The sequence below is a fragment of the Apteryx mantelli genome, chromosome 3 (assembly GCF_036417845.1).
Source record: "Apteryx mantelli isolate bAptMan1 chromosome 3, bAptMan1.hap1, whole genome shotgun sequence".
NCBI lineage: Eukaryota > Metazoa > Chordata > Aves > Apterygiformes > Apterygidae > Apteryx > Apteryx mantelli.
Window position 1 is genome coordinate 98,180,751 of NC_089980.1, and position 13,147 is coordinate 98,193,897.

General features: G+C 44.4%; 2 protein-coding genes across 2 annotated transcripts; one reads left to right on the top strand and one right to left on the bottom strand.

Moving 5' to 3' along the window:
- Positions 1 to 3,071: 3,071 nt before the first annotated feature.
- Positions 3,072 to 5,442, bottom strand: PNRC1 (proline rich nuclear receptor coactivator 1). The gene is made up of 2 exons (XM_013949007.2): positions 4,849 to 5,442; positions 3,072 to 4,189 (listed from the first exon to the last, which is right to left on the bottom strand). Exons 1-2 carry the CDS (start codon positions 5,275 to 5,277, stop codon positions 3,749 to 3,751), a joined length of 870 nt encoding a protein of 289 aa, XP_013804461.1. The 5' UTR covers positions 5,278 to 5,442; the 3' UTR covers positions 3,072 to 3,748.
- On the top strand, positions 5,334 to 7,135 carry LOC106489592 (BLOC-1-related complex subunit 6). The gene is given in 3 exon segments (XM_067294004.1): positions 5,334 to 5,450; positions 5,452 to 5,756; positions 5,758 to 7,135. Coding segments are annotated over 3 exon segments (1,155 nt in total). The 3' UTR covers positions 6,491 to 7,135.
- The last annotated feature ends 6,012 nt before the right edge of the window (positions 7,136 to 13,147 follow it).

Consider the following 13,147-nt stretch of genomic DNA (forward strand, 5'->3'; position numbering starts at 1 on the left):
ACAACCAAAACAATCTATGATATAGGCTTCATAACTCGGTAAAGCAGAAAAAAAATTAAATTCAAGTGGGGCAGGTATCAAATGCTTTATAAAGCAAAAGCTTCAAAAATATCATCCCCAAATAATTACAGAAACTGCTTAAAATGCCAGTGTATAGGTAAAATATTAATTAGCTGAAATAAAAATCAATTTATGGACAAAGTTACAACATTGTATATACTACTTATGAATTTAGCAGCATCTCCCAAGAGATAGTGGTATAACAGAGTTCAAGTGCACATGGGATTTCTAAGAGTGCTATAGCCTTTCCTCCTGTTGCATTAGGAGAGAGAAGCATTTTAGCTTTAGTAGAACATCAAGTCAACCATTAACTATTAATTAAGCTGTGTCTACTGGTTTGAAAATTAGCCAAGCACAAAAACCCAACAACAGATAACGTTTGCATTCCATGAAAGCCAATTTTTAGGACCATCACCACACAGTATTTAATTGTTTAAAAGTTAGCTGGTAGTTAATGTGCACAGTTGACTCCCCTGCAGTCTTGTAGCACAGTGTTGCACTTAAGGAGAAAACAATTTTGAGTGGAAAAAAATTTAATTGACCTGACTAACCAAAATGCAGTATGTTCAGTGTTGTCACTCTGAACTCAGAAGATTTAATAAAATTTTCTTAGCTCCTACACAGCTGATGCTTGCCCAGCTCATCACATCCATTAAGCTTGTTCATATTCTTCTTTAAAGTCTATTTACATCAAAAAAGATTTTTGACTATATTATTGCAAAGAAATCCAACAAACATGGAACTATTGTTTTTCTTTCAGAGATACTGACTCTACAATCAAATAACAGTATCTTCATGTAATACAATGCTTAGCTTTCAGGGAACTGGGATGAGAAATCTGGTAAAGTCAAGGAAACCCTGAAACTCAAAAGTCACTGTAAGAAAGAAATTATGTAACAGAATTATGTAAACAGAAGATGGTGGGAAAATGAGAAATTAAGTGAAGAATGTGGTACTAAGAGGCTACCATGCCCTGGTTTGTCAGGTGATCTTGTGGATGAAGTGCATAATGCCTGCAGGCCTCGTTTTATAATCCAGGCCATTGCCCAGGAAGGGATTCAACACAAAGATCTTAAGAACAACATTTAAACATGAAGTGCCCCTACACTCTGCCAGATTCACATCAGGGCCATCAACAATGATGCAGAAATAAGAAAAGCTAAATAAACTTGTTTGTGCTGTGTTTGAAAAGAGACCAGAAGATACATTCGTATCTCACCCTGATAACCTTTAATGGTCCTTATGACATGTTTTAAATTTTCAAGACTCCAGAACTCTCATCCAAGAGTTTTAGAAAACTTGGCTGAGAAGCTGAGAAATACTGATGCTAATATCTAACAAATTTTGTAATCTCCTGGGATGTGCCAGCAGAACAGAGTAAAAACAGATATAGAACAGAGTAAAAACAGAAGATATATGTTACGTGGGATCAGAGTTAGCATTCAGACTACATAATTTGATGTCAGTCCCAAGGGGGGGGGGAGGGGAGAGGAAGCCTGATAGCAACAAAGGTAATGAGCAGGAAAAAAAAAAAGTTACCATCTTTTAATTAGTGCCAGCCAACATAGCTTATGGAAAACAGGTCCTGTCAAGCTAGTTAAAGATTCAACAAGATCACAAGTTCAGCTGACAAAATTAACCACTGACTAAAGCTATGGAGAATTCTGAAAGGCATTTTCCTTTGTGCTTGATGACATTTTGACAAAAGAACAAAACAAAACAACCCCCCCCGTAGATCAGTACAGCACATGCCAAATATATTAAAGCTGGAACCTATGATCGGAGAGACATTCTTGGTGAGGTTCTATGGGAATTTCTCTTTGCCCTCACACCCTCTATTACTAATTAAAAAAAAAAAAAAAGTTGATTCCTGCAGAAGACAAGCTAGGACATGCCAGATTCTATGGAGTATTTAGATTAGGCAGCAAACTGGGCTATTGAAGACATACATTTACTTCAAGCATGTAGGGTTACTAATCAGGTAGTACAGGTATGTTTTATAAGACCGGAAAACCTGAAAGTCTTTGGGATGGACCTAATATTTTGTATGAACTTTTAGTTTAGAACATATATAATTAAACAGCCTAATGAAACTAGAATGACGTTTTAACTATACTATAGTTCATTTTAATAAACAAAGGAAAGAAATTCTCCCTTCTCTCCATTAGGTTTTAAACAGCCTCACTTCAGGGCCATTTTAACTATCACTATCAATTCTCACAAGTGGAACAAAATAAGCATATATATGAGAATAGCAATGCATGTGGAATGAGCGTAGATAGAATTGCCCACTCAACTTCTATTGAGCTCTGTTTGAAAACATCATTCATGCTAAGAAATCAACCCTGCTAGGACTCTGGTGGCAGAGTTTTCTTCCTCGGTAGTCTTCCTCGTACACTAGTGCCCAGAGAATACATTTTCCTCTGTGGATCTGAAAACTTATATATGCTTTTCTGTATTTTCTGTTTTACACATCTTTTTTAAATACTGGATGATTAGAAAAACCCCAATTCCATACTATCTCCCCAGCATCCCCAGCAGATTAATCTACAGTCCAATTCCATAAGAATTTTAGACCAGAAGAATCTGATTTCCAGGGAGCTTTCAGCAAGAGACAAAATTTGGTGAAAAACATTAACTTTCCCCATGCCTTTCTCATTGCCGTTCTTCAGTATCAGCTAGCTTAATGATCACTTAATATGAAAACATTTAAGTAGCATCACAACAGAAATTTGAATGCTTAATTCATGAACTTCCTTGAAATCCACATTTTCAAGAAACAAAAGAGTAGGGATTCTCAAATAACATATCTCAAAGGAAATGTATTATGACAATCCTATGGGATTATTAATGAGCTATCAAACCTCTTAACCCTTCAGATAATTAAAAGCCAAGAGAAGGACATAAAAATTAATCTTATTTAGTTATGCCCTAACAAAGGCAATCAAATAATTTACGTTCAAACATCTGAATTAAGACACAAGCAATAAAAACAAAACAAAGAGACATGCTTAAGGGGAGGCCAAATTGTTTTATTTAAATTTTTCGTAACCAATTATATTTTTGGCAGAAAGCTCTGCTCTTTTCTTTTTTTTCCCTTTAAAGAAATCAGCAGTGCTCAAGTTGATGGGCTGGAATTTTACTCAAATTCCAGTTAATTTTACAACAAACAAATGACCAGGAATTCCAGACACTGTTTCCAGAGCAGAGAGCAAAAATTCACATTTGCATGAAAATTCCATGTTTATACTTGACTGGGCCACAGAATGTAAAACTACTGTCAGCAGTGCATGAATAACCATTCACATTTGATCTGGAACCTTAGTATCAGAAAGCTGTACTCTCCTTTCAAAATTTTCATTACCTTGTGCAAATCAAGTCAAGTCTTCATGTGTCAAGCACACACTTAAAATTGTCCATATTTTATATACAAGACATCTACCATTCAGGCAGTGCAAAATACATCCTTTCATAACAAAACTAAAATGTACCTCTCGAAGTATGAACAATATACACATAATACATGATGTACACTATTTACACAACCATAAAAAATATAATACAAGGTTTTTTGTATGTGATTATAAGACTTGACAGTCTTTTGCAATTCATGTTGCAACAAGGCATGTTTAAGTTTCCTGGAGGGGCTTTTTTTTTTTTTTTTGCTACTATCCAGACATCTTGGAAACTATGCTTGAACTTTTAGGAGAGTTTTCAAATGGACTGCCATCAACTCCCTGTTTTGGTCAGAAGGTTCAGCAGTGCCTCCCACCCAGTGGCTGGGAGGCTTTGGAAGGACACTAGGAGATGGTGGGTCACTAAATTTTGCCCCAGCGTAATTTTCTTTTTGGCTTGCTTCAGTTAGGGTGATAGGTTTCTTGGACTTTGCATTTCTGAAGTTCTCTGTGTTTTTAAGTGGCTTTTTCTCCTGCTTCTGAATTATTTCGGGTGACACAGAATCTTGCCAAAAGTTCTCAATTTTTTTTGCAGAGATGATCTTTGCTAGTGGCATGTTACATTTACTCTTCTGTCTGTTAATCTTTGGTTGTTCACACAGATGTATACTGTGAACAGGCTGGCTGTGGGGGATGGCAACCTTCTCAGCCTTTCCCATCTTGTTCTTTAAGAACTGCGGAGACAAAGAGCTCACGTCAAGGCACGACCCCTCTCCTCGAGAGGGGCCTCCGACAGCGCTGAGGCAGAGCAGCGCCCGGGGGCCTCTGCCAGGGCTCGCACAAGCGTTCCCGAGCCGCCCTCGGCCTGCCCCTCCCGGGGCACAGCAAAGCGAGGCCGACTCCCACCCCAAAGGCCGCCGCCGCCAGCTCGTCAGCGCTCCCCAAAGCGCCGCCAGCCCCAAGGAGGGCCCGGGATGGTGGTGGTGGTGGCGGTGGGGGGGGGGCAGCGGAGACCTCGCCCTACCTCCGCGGGGGCGCGCGGTCACTGGCGCCGCCGCCATGGGGCGCTACGCCCCGCACACGTCCCGCCTGCGCGCGCAGAGGCCGCTGGCGCCCCGCCAGCAAGCTAAATCCGGCTGTTGCTGGGCGCAGCGGCCGCGCTCATTGGTGGAGCCAAGCAGCTAATCGCCGCCCGCGACTCCTCCCCCCCCGACCCGCCGAGTGAGCGTAACGGAAACTTTGCGCCCTCCCCCCCCCCCCCGCGCACACACAGGGCACGGGGGGAGGGGGCGCCGCTCGCCCACCCCCGCCGGCGGCGACAAAACAGTCTCACGGCTCGGAGTGCGAGAGCGGGGAGCAGAAGTAAATGGAAGTAGCGGAGGCCCTGCTTTACCTCCTTCCTGAGGGGTTTGTCGGACGCTGGTCTCGAGGGGGCGGGCGCGGGGGGCTCCTCCGGGGGGCTCGTTACCATTCTGGGGGCGGCGGAGACAGTTGGTGCGGGATGAGCGCAAAGTTCGCCCGGGCCGTGCGTTCCCAGCGGGGTCCTTCTCCCCAGGCCGGCGCGATGCTGTTGGTACTGCTGGTAGCGGCTCGGCAGGAGCCCCGCGGGGCTGGGCCGGATCTTTCCCTTCCTCCGCCTCACTCTCTTCAGCGCAGGCCGCGAGCTGCCCCCCGGACCCGCCAGGCAGCAGCTGGGCTGGTTCTCACAGTTGCTGTCCCCTCGCCTGAGGCGCTGGAGTAGAGTCGAGGGCAGCCGCCTGGGGTCTTCGGTGCCTGCCGAGATCCGAGCCAGGAAGGGCGGCGGCGCCGTGGTGGTGACCATGGTGGGCTGTGGGTACCCAGAGCTGTACAGGGGAGAGGGGTCGAGCCCAGGCAGGGATGGGTGGTTCGGGTCGCTGGGGAGTGTCTGCCTGGGCTTTGTGGGCTGAGATGGTGGCGCGATCGGATCCGCTGCTACGAGAACATGGCGGGGGAGTGAAAGGAACAGGCACCAGCGACCCAGTGTTGTTACACGAGAGGGGCACGCCCCCTTCCGCTTTCGCGCCAATCGCCGCGGGAGGAAGGCGCGAGAGGCACGCCCCTCCGCGGGGCACCGCCAATCGCAGGGAAACGACCGCCGGGGTGGCCCCGCCTCTACCAATCAGAAGCGACACAAACACTTCGGGACGCGCCCGCTTCCGCACACCGCCCAATCGGAGCAGACACAAACAGCGGGCACGCCCCAGTCTCCAAGTCACGGGCCCACAGTGCGAAGCGAAGGGAGGGAACGAACAGCTCTCCTTACGAGAGTGGCCGGCCAATCGGGCGGCGCGCAGGCAGGCCCGGCCACGCCCGCGCGCCGCCGCGCAGCCAATCGGCGGGGACGTAAACACGGGGTGGCCCGCCCCTCGGCGAGAGGTGGGTGCGCGTCACTGGGGATGGAGGTATCGGCGCTGCGGCCTGCTGAGGCGGCCCCGGCCGCGTTGGAGGGGGCGGCGGCGACGCGGCGGCGCGACGAAAGGAGCCTGGAGGCGCTGAGCCTGGCGGGCGGCGCGGCGGCGCGGCAGCAGGCGGCGGCGGCGGCGGCGGAGGGGCGGCGGGCCACGCTGGCGAGCGCGCTGGAGCTGGAGGGGACGGTGCTGCGTGAGGGGCGGCTCACGCAGTTCGTGGCTAACAACCTGGAGCGGCGCATCCGGCTGAGCGGCGCCCCGCGGGGGGAGCCGGCGGCGGCGGGGCCCATCCCCGCCATCGACCCCGGCGCGCTGCAGGACGTGGTGGCCCTGGCGGGGCAGGTGGCGGCGCAGGTGGACGAGCTGCTGCGCAACGTGCACTGCGGCCTGCAGGCCCTGACGGCGCTCAGTGTCGGCTGCATCCAGACCTACCGCGACGGCGTGGAGAGCCTGGGCGAGGCGGCCGACCTCAGCATCCGCGCCATGTACGCGCTGGTGGCGCGCTGCGAGGAGCTGGATCGCGCCATGCAGCCCGTGCCCGCCCTGGCCAAGCGCATCCGGGATATGAAGGGCACCCTGGAGCGCCTGGAGGGGCTCTGCAAGTAGCCGCGGCCGCGCAGCCCCCCGCGGCCCCCGCTCCCGGCCTGGCCGCCCCGGCGGGGCCGAGCGGCGCGCGGCTCCGAAATGCGGGGCCAGAAACGCCGGCTGCGGGGCTGCCGCCGCCCCCGCGCATGCGACCCGGGTGCATGCGACTATTAAAGAGCCTCTTGCACCCCTGCGAGCCGTTCGAGCTTTTCCTCGCTTCTTGTTTGCTTGTTTTTTAGCGAGGGAAGCTGCTTCCGCTTTTCCTGGAGGCGGTCGCTGTTGGCTTCCCTTCACTCGAAATACAGCAGTTCTGTCCTGGTGTGCGCGATCGATTCCCGTGTTTTCCTAAAAGTGTCGCTCTGAGAAGTGCTGCTGTGTTTTTAACACAGCAGCCTCCAGGCCTCACCCTCCTTCTGAACCCCCTCTGAAATAGGCCCCATCACCTTTTTTGCGCCCATGTCTTTTGGTTTCCGCATCTGTGTTTCTCCTGTTTGTTTGTTCCCCTGTATGTTCACTAGCCTACATTTGGGGCCAGCTTACTGGTTTTATCTGGATCAAGTGAAATTTTCGCAGACTATGAAGGAAAGAGGTCCCAGTTTAAATCACTTGGTAAACTGCACACAGTGCTTTTCAGCTTGAGTTCCATTAAAGAGTTTTGATTCCACATGCCTTACACTTTCTATTTATTGAGGGCTAGGAAAAAGTAACCAATGGAAGTCCTTAACTGAAAGCAGCTATTAATAGTTTTTCTACCAAAACAGAAATTGTTTTGAATACTTGATGTTTTCAGGCTTCATGTTAATTTCTAGTTGACTTAGTGCCTATCTAGAATAATACTTATTTCAGCAAACAAACATGCAGGATAAAACTCTGCTGTCTCTTGCAAGTCACTAGTGTAAGAGAGGTTAGAGAAGAGAAAACTTAATGTATGTAACAATGACACCTACTTTCTGAGAAGAATATAAAATCAATGGGATATAGTTGAGGTTCAGATAAAAACAAATCTACAAGCAAAGTTCTAAAAACAAATTCCAAATAAAATATGTTTTGCCTATGTAGGTGTCTACAGTTTTCACAGTGTAGAAGTTTAATTGGCATCACTGTGAAGTGATTCTGTAATTTTTTTTTTTTCAATTTGGAAAATACCTATTTAATTGAGGAATGTGAATACATGATGGTATTACAAAGATGTGTGGCTGTCATGGAATGGGTATTTTGTGAGAATTTACTTGTATAACCTGAAGCTTTTGTATATGCATCGCTGTATGCAGAAATTATTTTGCTGTATCAGTAAGTATTTCTTCTGAGTCATGAGAGTAGCTGAATTCTCTGCTAGCTGGGGTTCCTATGCAACTAATCTTTTCTAAGATGCTGCCTAGCAATCCAGTTAGGTAACAAGTGTATGGATCCTTGCAACAAGATTTCATCAGAGAAATGATCACTGTGATCTTATGTGTGTGTAATGGTGCTTTTGGTGGCTTACAGCTCCTAAAAACCTTGGGTCAAAGGTATCCAGAAATACTACTTAAGTCCTATAACTTTTGGTTAAAGAGTAGGTAAGTTTACAATGGGAGCAGCTGCTACCCCATTACAGCCTCATTATACAACACCAATGAGTGAGAGGTGAACATCATTATACACTGTGCTGCTGTATTGTAACAAAATAATTAGTTTTTTTGCTACCCTAATTTGTGTAATGCCATTCTGTGGCCTGTTTTGAGCCTCTCAAGATGGCCATGCCTCCACATTTTCCCTCAGCAAGAGGAATGTATTTCACATACGGCCTTCCAGCCTTAGCAGTGGAGGCAGGCTGGAAATGGGCTGTGCTATGCTCCCCTCTCCTTGTGGTCAGCAGCTCCCATGGTATGTGGTGTCTTCTAAGGAATGGTTGTGGCTTCATAAGGACACTAGATTGTTAAAGAGTGGAGGTTAGTGGAGATAAAAAGGAGAACTTACTGCCCCTGCACATGAGCCTAGAAGATTCATAATACCATAGCAACAGCTGTAATCTTAATAGTTTTGGGGTATTGTTCTTGGGAGAGTTTGAAATAGTATTGTCTATCATGGAGATGCAGTAGTTTTACCAAGTATATTTTTCTTTTGTATATGGCAGGAGTTAAACCTGAAGCTTAATTGTGCTTAACATGAAGTATTATTGAAATGTACATAAAAGACCTGCAAGCTAATTTGTATAGTCGGATAAGTACAACTCCACTTTATTCATACAGCCTAAGGTTAAGCCCTAAAGCATACATGTTTTAGTACACAAATGGTTTTCAACAGTATTTCATTCGCAGTCAGGCTACATTTAATGCTTATTCCCTGCTAAATTGTCAAATCTATAGAGTAAAAATATTACATTTATGTTTTAAATAGTTAGTGATCAGTTTTGTTGAAGTATTTCACTTCTTAATTATGGCTTTTCTTATTTGGTAAAATAATTTGAAAGATAATTTAAACTACTCCTGCATCTGCACAGAGACCCATCAGTGTGATTGTCGTGACAGTTTCAGTCTAGATCCTCAGACAGTCATTTCTGGCAGTGATGTCATTCATGTGATGAAAAAGAAATGACTGGTGATTTACAAGCGTGAAGGAAGTGGTAATTACGCTCTGTGGATTTTTCTTTTTTTTAACATTGTCAGTCTGAAGACTGACTTGTTTGAAGGCAGACTTAGTTGAGCGGGGTACAGTGGTTCCTGTTCCCAGGTGTCCACCTCATACATCTGCCACAAGTTTACCATCTCCGGGGCAGGCCTGGCGGAACTGATACGAACCTGTTCTGTGCCACCTCGATCAATCGCGATATGTTAACACATACTGCTATGGTTTACAGCCTCCTTGTCTGATATCTGCTTCCTTTGCTGCAGGATTGGTGACACTTGCTGTGTCTGTATCAGTGCAGCTCTGCCAGCCCTGTATCAGCCAGCCCTGCCCTTGGAGTTGCATTTGAACTGCTCGAAAGCTACCTGCAGCTCACTGGGTAGCCTGTCCCTGTTGCAGCTAGTAATTACTGTACTGCCTTTTGATCCTAGTCCAGGTTTTGCATATTCTGTGTTAATGCTCAGCACTTTCCAACTTTCAGATATTCAGCTTGAAAGCTTTCAGGTTCTTTTAGCCTTTTTTGCTTAATCTGTCAATGAGCAGAGTATGTTTGCATTTGCGAGAACTTAGAATGTGTTTGCATATTTTTTTCTTGCTCAGTCACTCAGCTGTACAATTGATCTTGTTTTTCTTTTCTCATCAGCTGCCAAATGAACTTTCATCGTAACAAGACTGACAAGGTCAGAGAGGAAAAATAACAATATCAAATTAAACACAGAACTCTAAGCAATGCCAGATTCAGAATTAGCTGTGTTCCAGAAATGACTTTTCTCTTCTGATAACCATCACTGACTCCATTAGGAATTAGGTTTGTTTGTTAATTTTTTTTTTATTCAGGTCAGGTATCTGATTTGACTAAAGAAGTCCTCCTTTTGATGAAGGTTTGGTTGGTCCTGCTTGAGCCAAGGGTTTTTTCTCCCTTCTCGCTTTGTGAGGTTTTGTATTCCCTGATGCTTAGTTGATTCCATATCCATGCTATTTGAAGAAGCTTTACGAAATAAAACCTTATAACATGTTAAAAAAAAACAAAAAAAACCCAACAACAAAAACCACCCCAAAGTTACCTGGAGCATGAATGAATATCACTGACATTTCAGCTTTATGGCTTTTTTCAGTGTTGCCTAATTTCACTGTGTGTTCAATACGCAAATATATCAACTTTTTTTTTTAAATATTTTTTTTTTCTCAGCTGATTTGTGTGTCTTGCCACCAGGCAGATACTAAAATAAGTAACTCTTTTGGCTGGAATTTTCAGATTTATGGTCGTACTTATTCCCACGAGCAAACTTCCTGATTCAGTTATGGGTGTGTGAGAAACGAAGTGTGTTACGGAGCGGCATTCTAGTTCTTAAAATTAGCTGAGTCCAAGAGCATTCCACTTGGCATTAAAGATGCTACTATTTTGAAATGGTTTCATATAACATGTCTTTACTGCCAGTATACAAAACCCTGAATTTTAAAGCTTCAGAATTATCTACCACTTTCCAGTATAGTAGTACATCAGCTATTGTAGCAAACTGTGTTAACTCAAGCTGTGAAAATAGTTAAAAGTAAGGTAGAGGCCTCTTGCAGTAGGCATTATCCAACATCATGGATTCTTACTGGCCACACTACTTGTACTGATCAACATTGGCAAGTGCACCTGAAAAAAAGCCCTTAGAAGACGGGTAATGTTCATGTTGCAGTCAGTCTGCTTTTATTTGTTGCTAGAAACTTGCTTTGAGAAGGGCAAAGACACTTCTCTGAAAATCATGAAGAATCCAGCTAGTCATTTTTTGTGAATATTGGCCCCACTTCTGTCCTCACCTTTGCTCGACCTCTTCCAGGGCACGCATCCTGGGTTCTCTTTCCTGCGGTGTGTGTAAGAGTATAGTTAAGGTTGAGAGAGGTTCATGATATTTCTCCTTTAGAGAGCTTAATACAATTCTTGCATCAGATACAGGAAGTGAAACTGGATTGGTTTTGAAATTTGCTACTCCAGCTTGGTGATGAGGGAAAGCTTTTCGGTCAATAATCCCTGCTGTTCAAAGCTTGAGAATTAGAGATGTGATCAATGGACTTGGGCCCTGAGCTTCCACTGCAGAAGTTAATACCCTCCTACCCTCCTTTATGACAATAGGAGTAGAATTATGCCCTTATCTGGTGACAGGAAGAATGATCAAGAATGGCATTTGCAAACTTCCCTGTGATTTTGTTTTCTTCCTGCTATTCATATACATTAAAAGCAACGCATAAAAAATAATCTCAAACATAACCCCCCCCCCCCAAAAAAAAAAGACTGCCAAGCAACCTTTTCTTCCACATTTGTGAAGATGTGAATAGGATTGCAGTTTCATAAATATTACCAGTTACTGGCTGTTGGGGATAGCGCATTTGAGATGGCTGTCTGCAGTAGCTTTAAATCCTGATGATAATTGAGAGGACTTGAGCTTGAGAATAATAAAATACTGCATAATTATTTTAATACTTATAGGGTTGGAAATAAGGCAGTCCAAGTGACACGTCCCAAACTGTCATCTGTTTTGTGTTAGTATGGTTGTACTGCTGCTTTGTTGAATCTTGATTTATTTCAGAGAAAGGTAAATGTTTCTGTTAATACTTCTGTTTTCATCAGTGCTAGTTAGGGAAGAATTCTAGAATGTTGCCCAGTGCTATATTTCTTGTCTCAAAGTGACCAGCCATGGTTTTTCCTTGTTTTCTTGACAGACAATGCTGGAAAAATTCCCAGCATTGGACTTGCTTATGAAACAAGCAGCTGTGCCCAGTGAGGTTGTCGGGAAGCATATTGTGGAGCAGAGCTTCCTTGTCTAAAAATACATGTCGATCCAGGAGGGGATTAAAAACCCCCACAGACTTGCCAGAAAGTCATTACTAATTTTACAGCGGTCTAATAATCCTGGGTATCTGTGTTGTCACTGGGATTGACTACACTCAGCAGAAAACCAAAAACATCCCAAGTTGAAGGTCTTGTCCTTTTTGTAAGTGAACTTTCTTTCTGTAGCCTAATATCAGGAATGAAATTTACTGGCTTATTCATCCTAATGAGATTTTTCTTGTTTGAACTTGAACTGTAGTCATTCAAAGAAATTCTAACCTGAAAATAAACTCCTTTAATGTGAAAGTATCTCTTGACTTTGTTCCTCTTTCTCTTTTCGCTGCACAGGCAATTTGTTTACTTGGTGGATTTTTTTTTTAGGCTGGGACTTTCCAGTGACATTTCCTGAGCTGGAAGGAAAGGGGAATTTTTCCCTCCTGAGCAACATTGGGATTTTCCATTTTCCAGAGCTTCCTGCATGCAAGTTATAGTTGATGATACGGATCTAGTTTGGTTTTGTTTTTAAAGAAAGAGATTTGCTACTACAAGCTTTTTATCTGCTCTCCTGCTCCGAGGTCATCAGCTCTCTTGTGTCTGCTGATACCAATTTAAAATATATCACAGTCTGCCCTGCCTTTAGCATTTTTCTAAGCCATCAGTTGCACCTCATGTCCTTCTTCTGTACCTTACTGTTTCTCAACATTATTATTTCATCCCACTTATCTTTTGTCTTCAGTTGCATGTCTTACTACTTCAGCCGTGCTATCATACTACCAAGGGGGATAAGCTTCCTTATTTGCTTTTCCTTTACGTCCTCTCTTAGCTAGCCTTGCTGCCTTTCTTTCATATTCTGTCTCAAATTCAAAACGTTCATCTCCAAATCTTGGCACAGGCTAACTTCTCCTGCTTCCTTGACCTAATTCTCCTTTGACCTCACTAGAGCTGGGTCTTCTTAATTGGTTCTGATCTATTTTAATAATTTGCAAAGAGAAATGCAAATAAAACTGAACAAACTACTTGTAAAATAATGCTAGTATAACTGTGCTGTGCTGTATCTCGTAAGAGACAGGAAAATCAATCAGCTGCTGCTTACACACTTGCTCTTGAGAACAGGATTATGGAATACCAAATGTCATATGACATGGCAAGGTGATGCAATGTTTATGAAATATATGCAAGTCCCCAAAGCAAACTATGCTGTTTTTTCTTTTAATCATAGAAAGACAAAGTAAATATTAGAGTAAGATTGTTAAATAGAA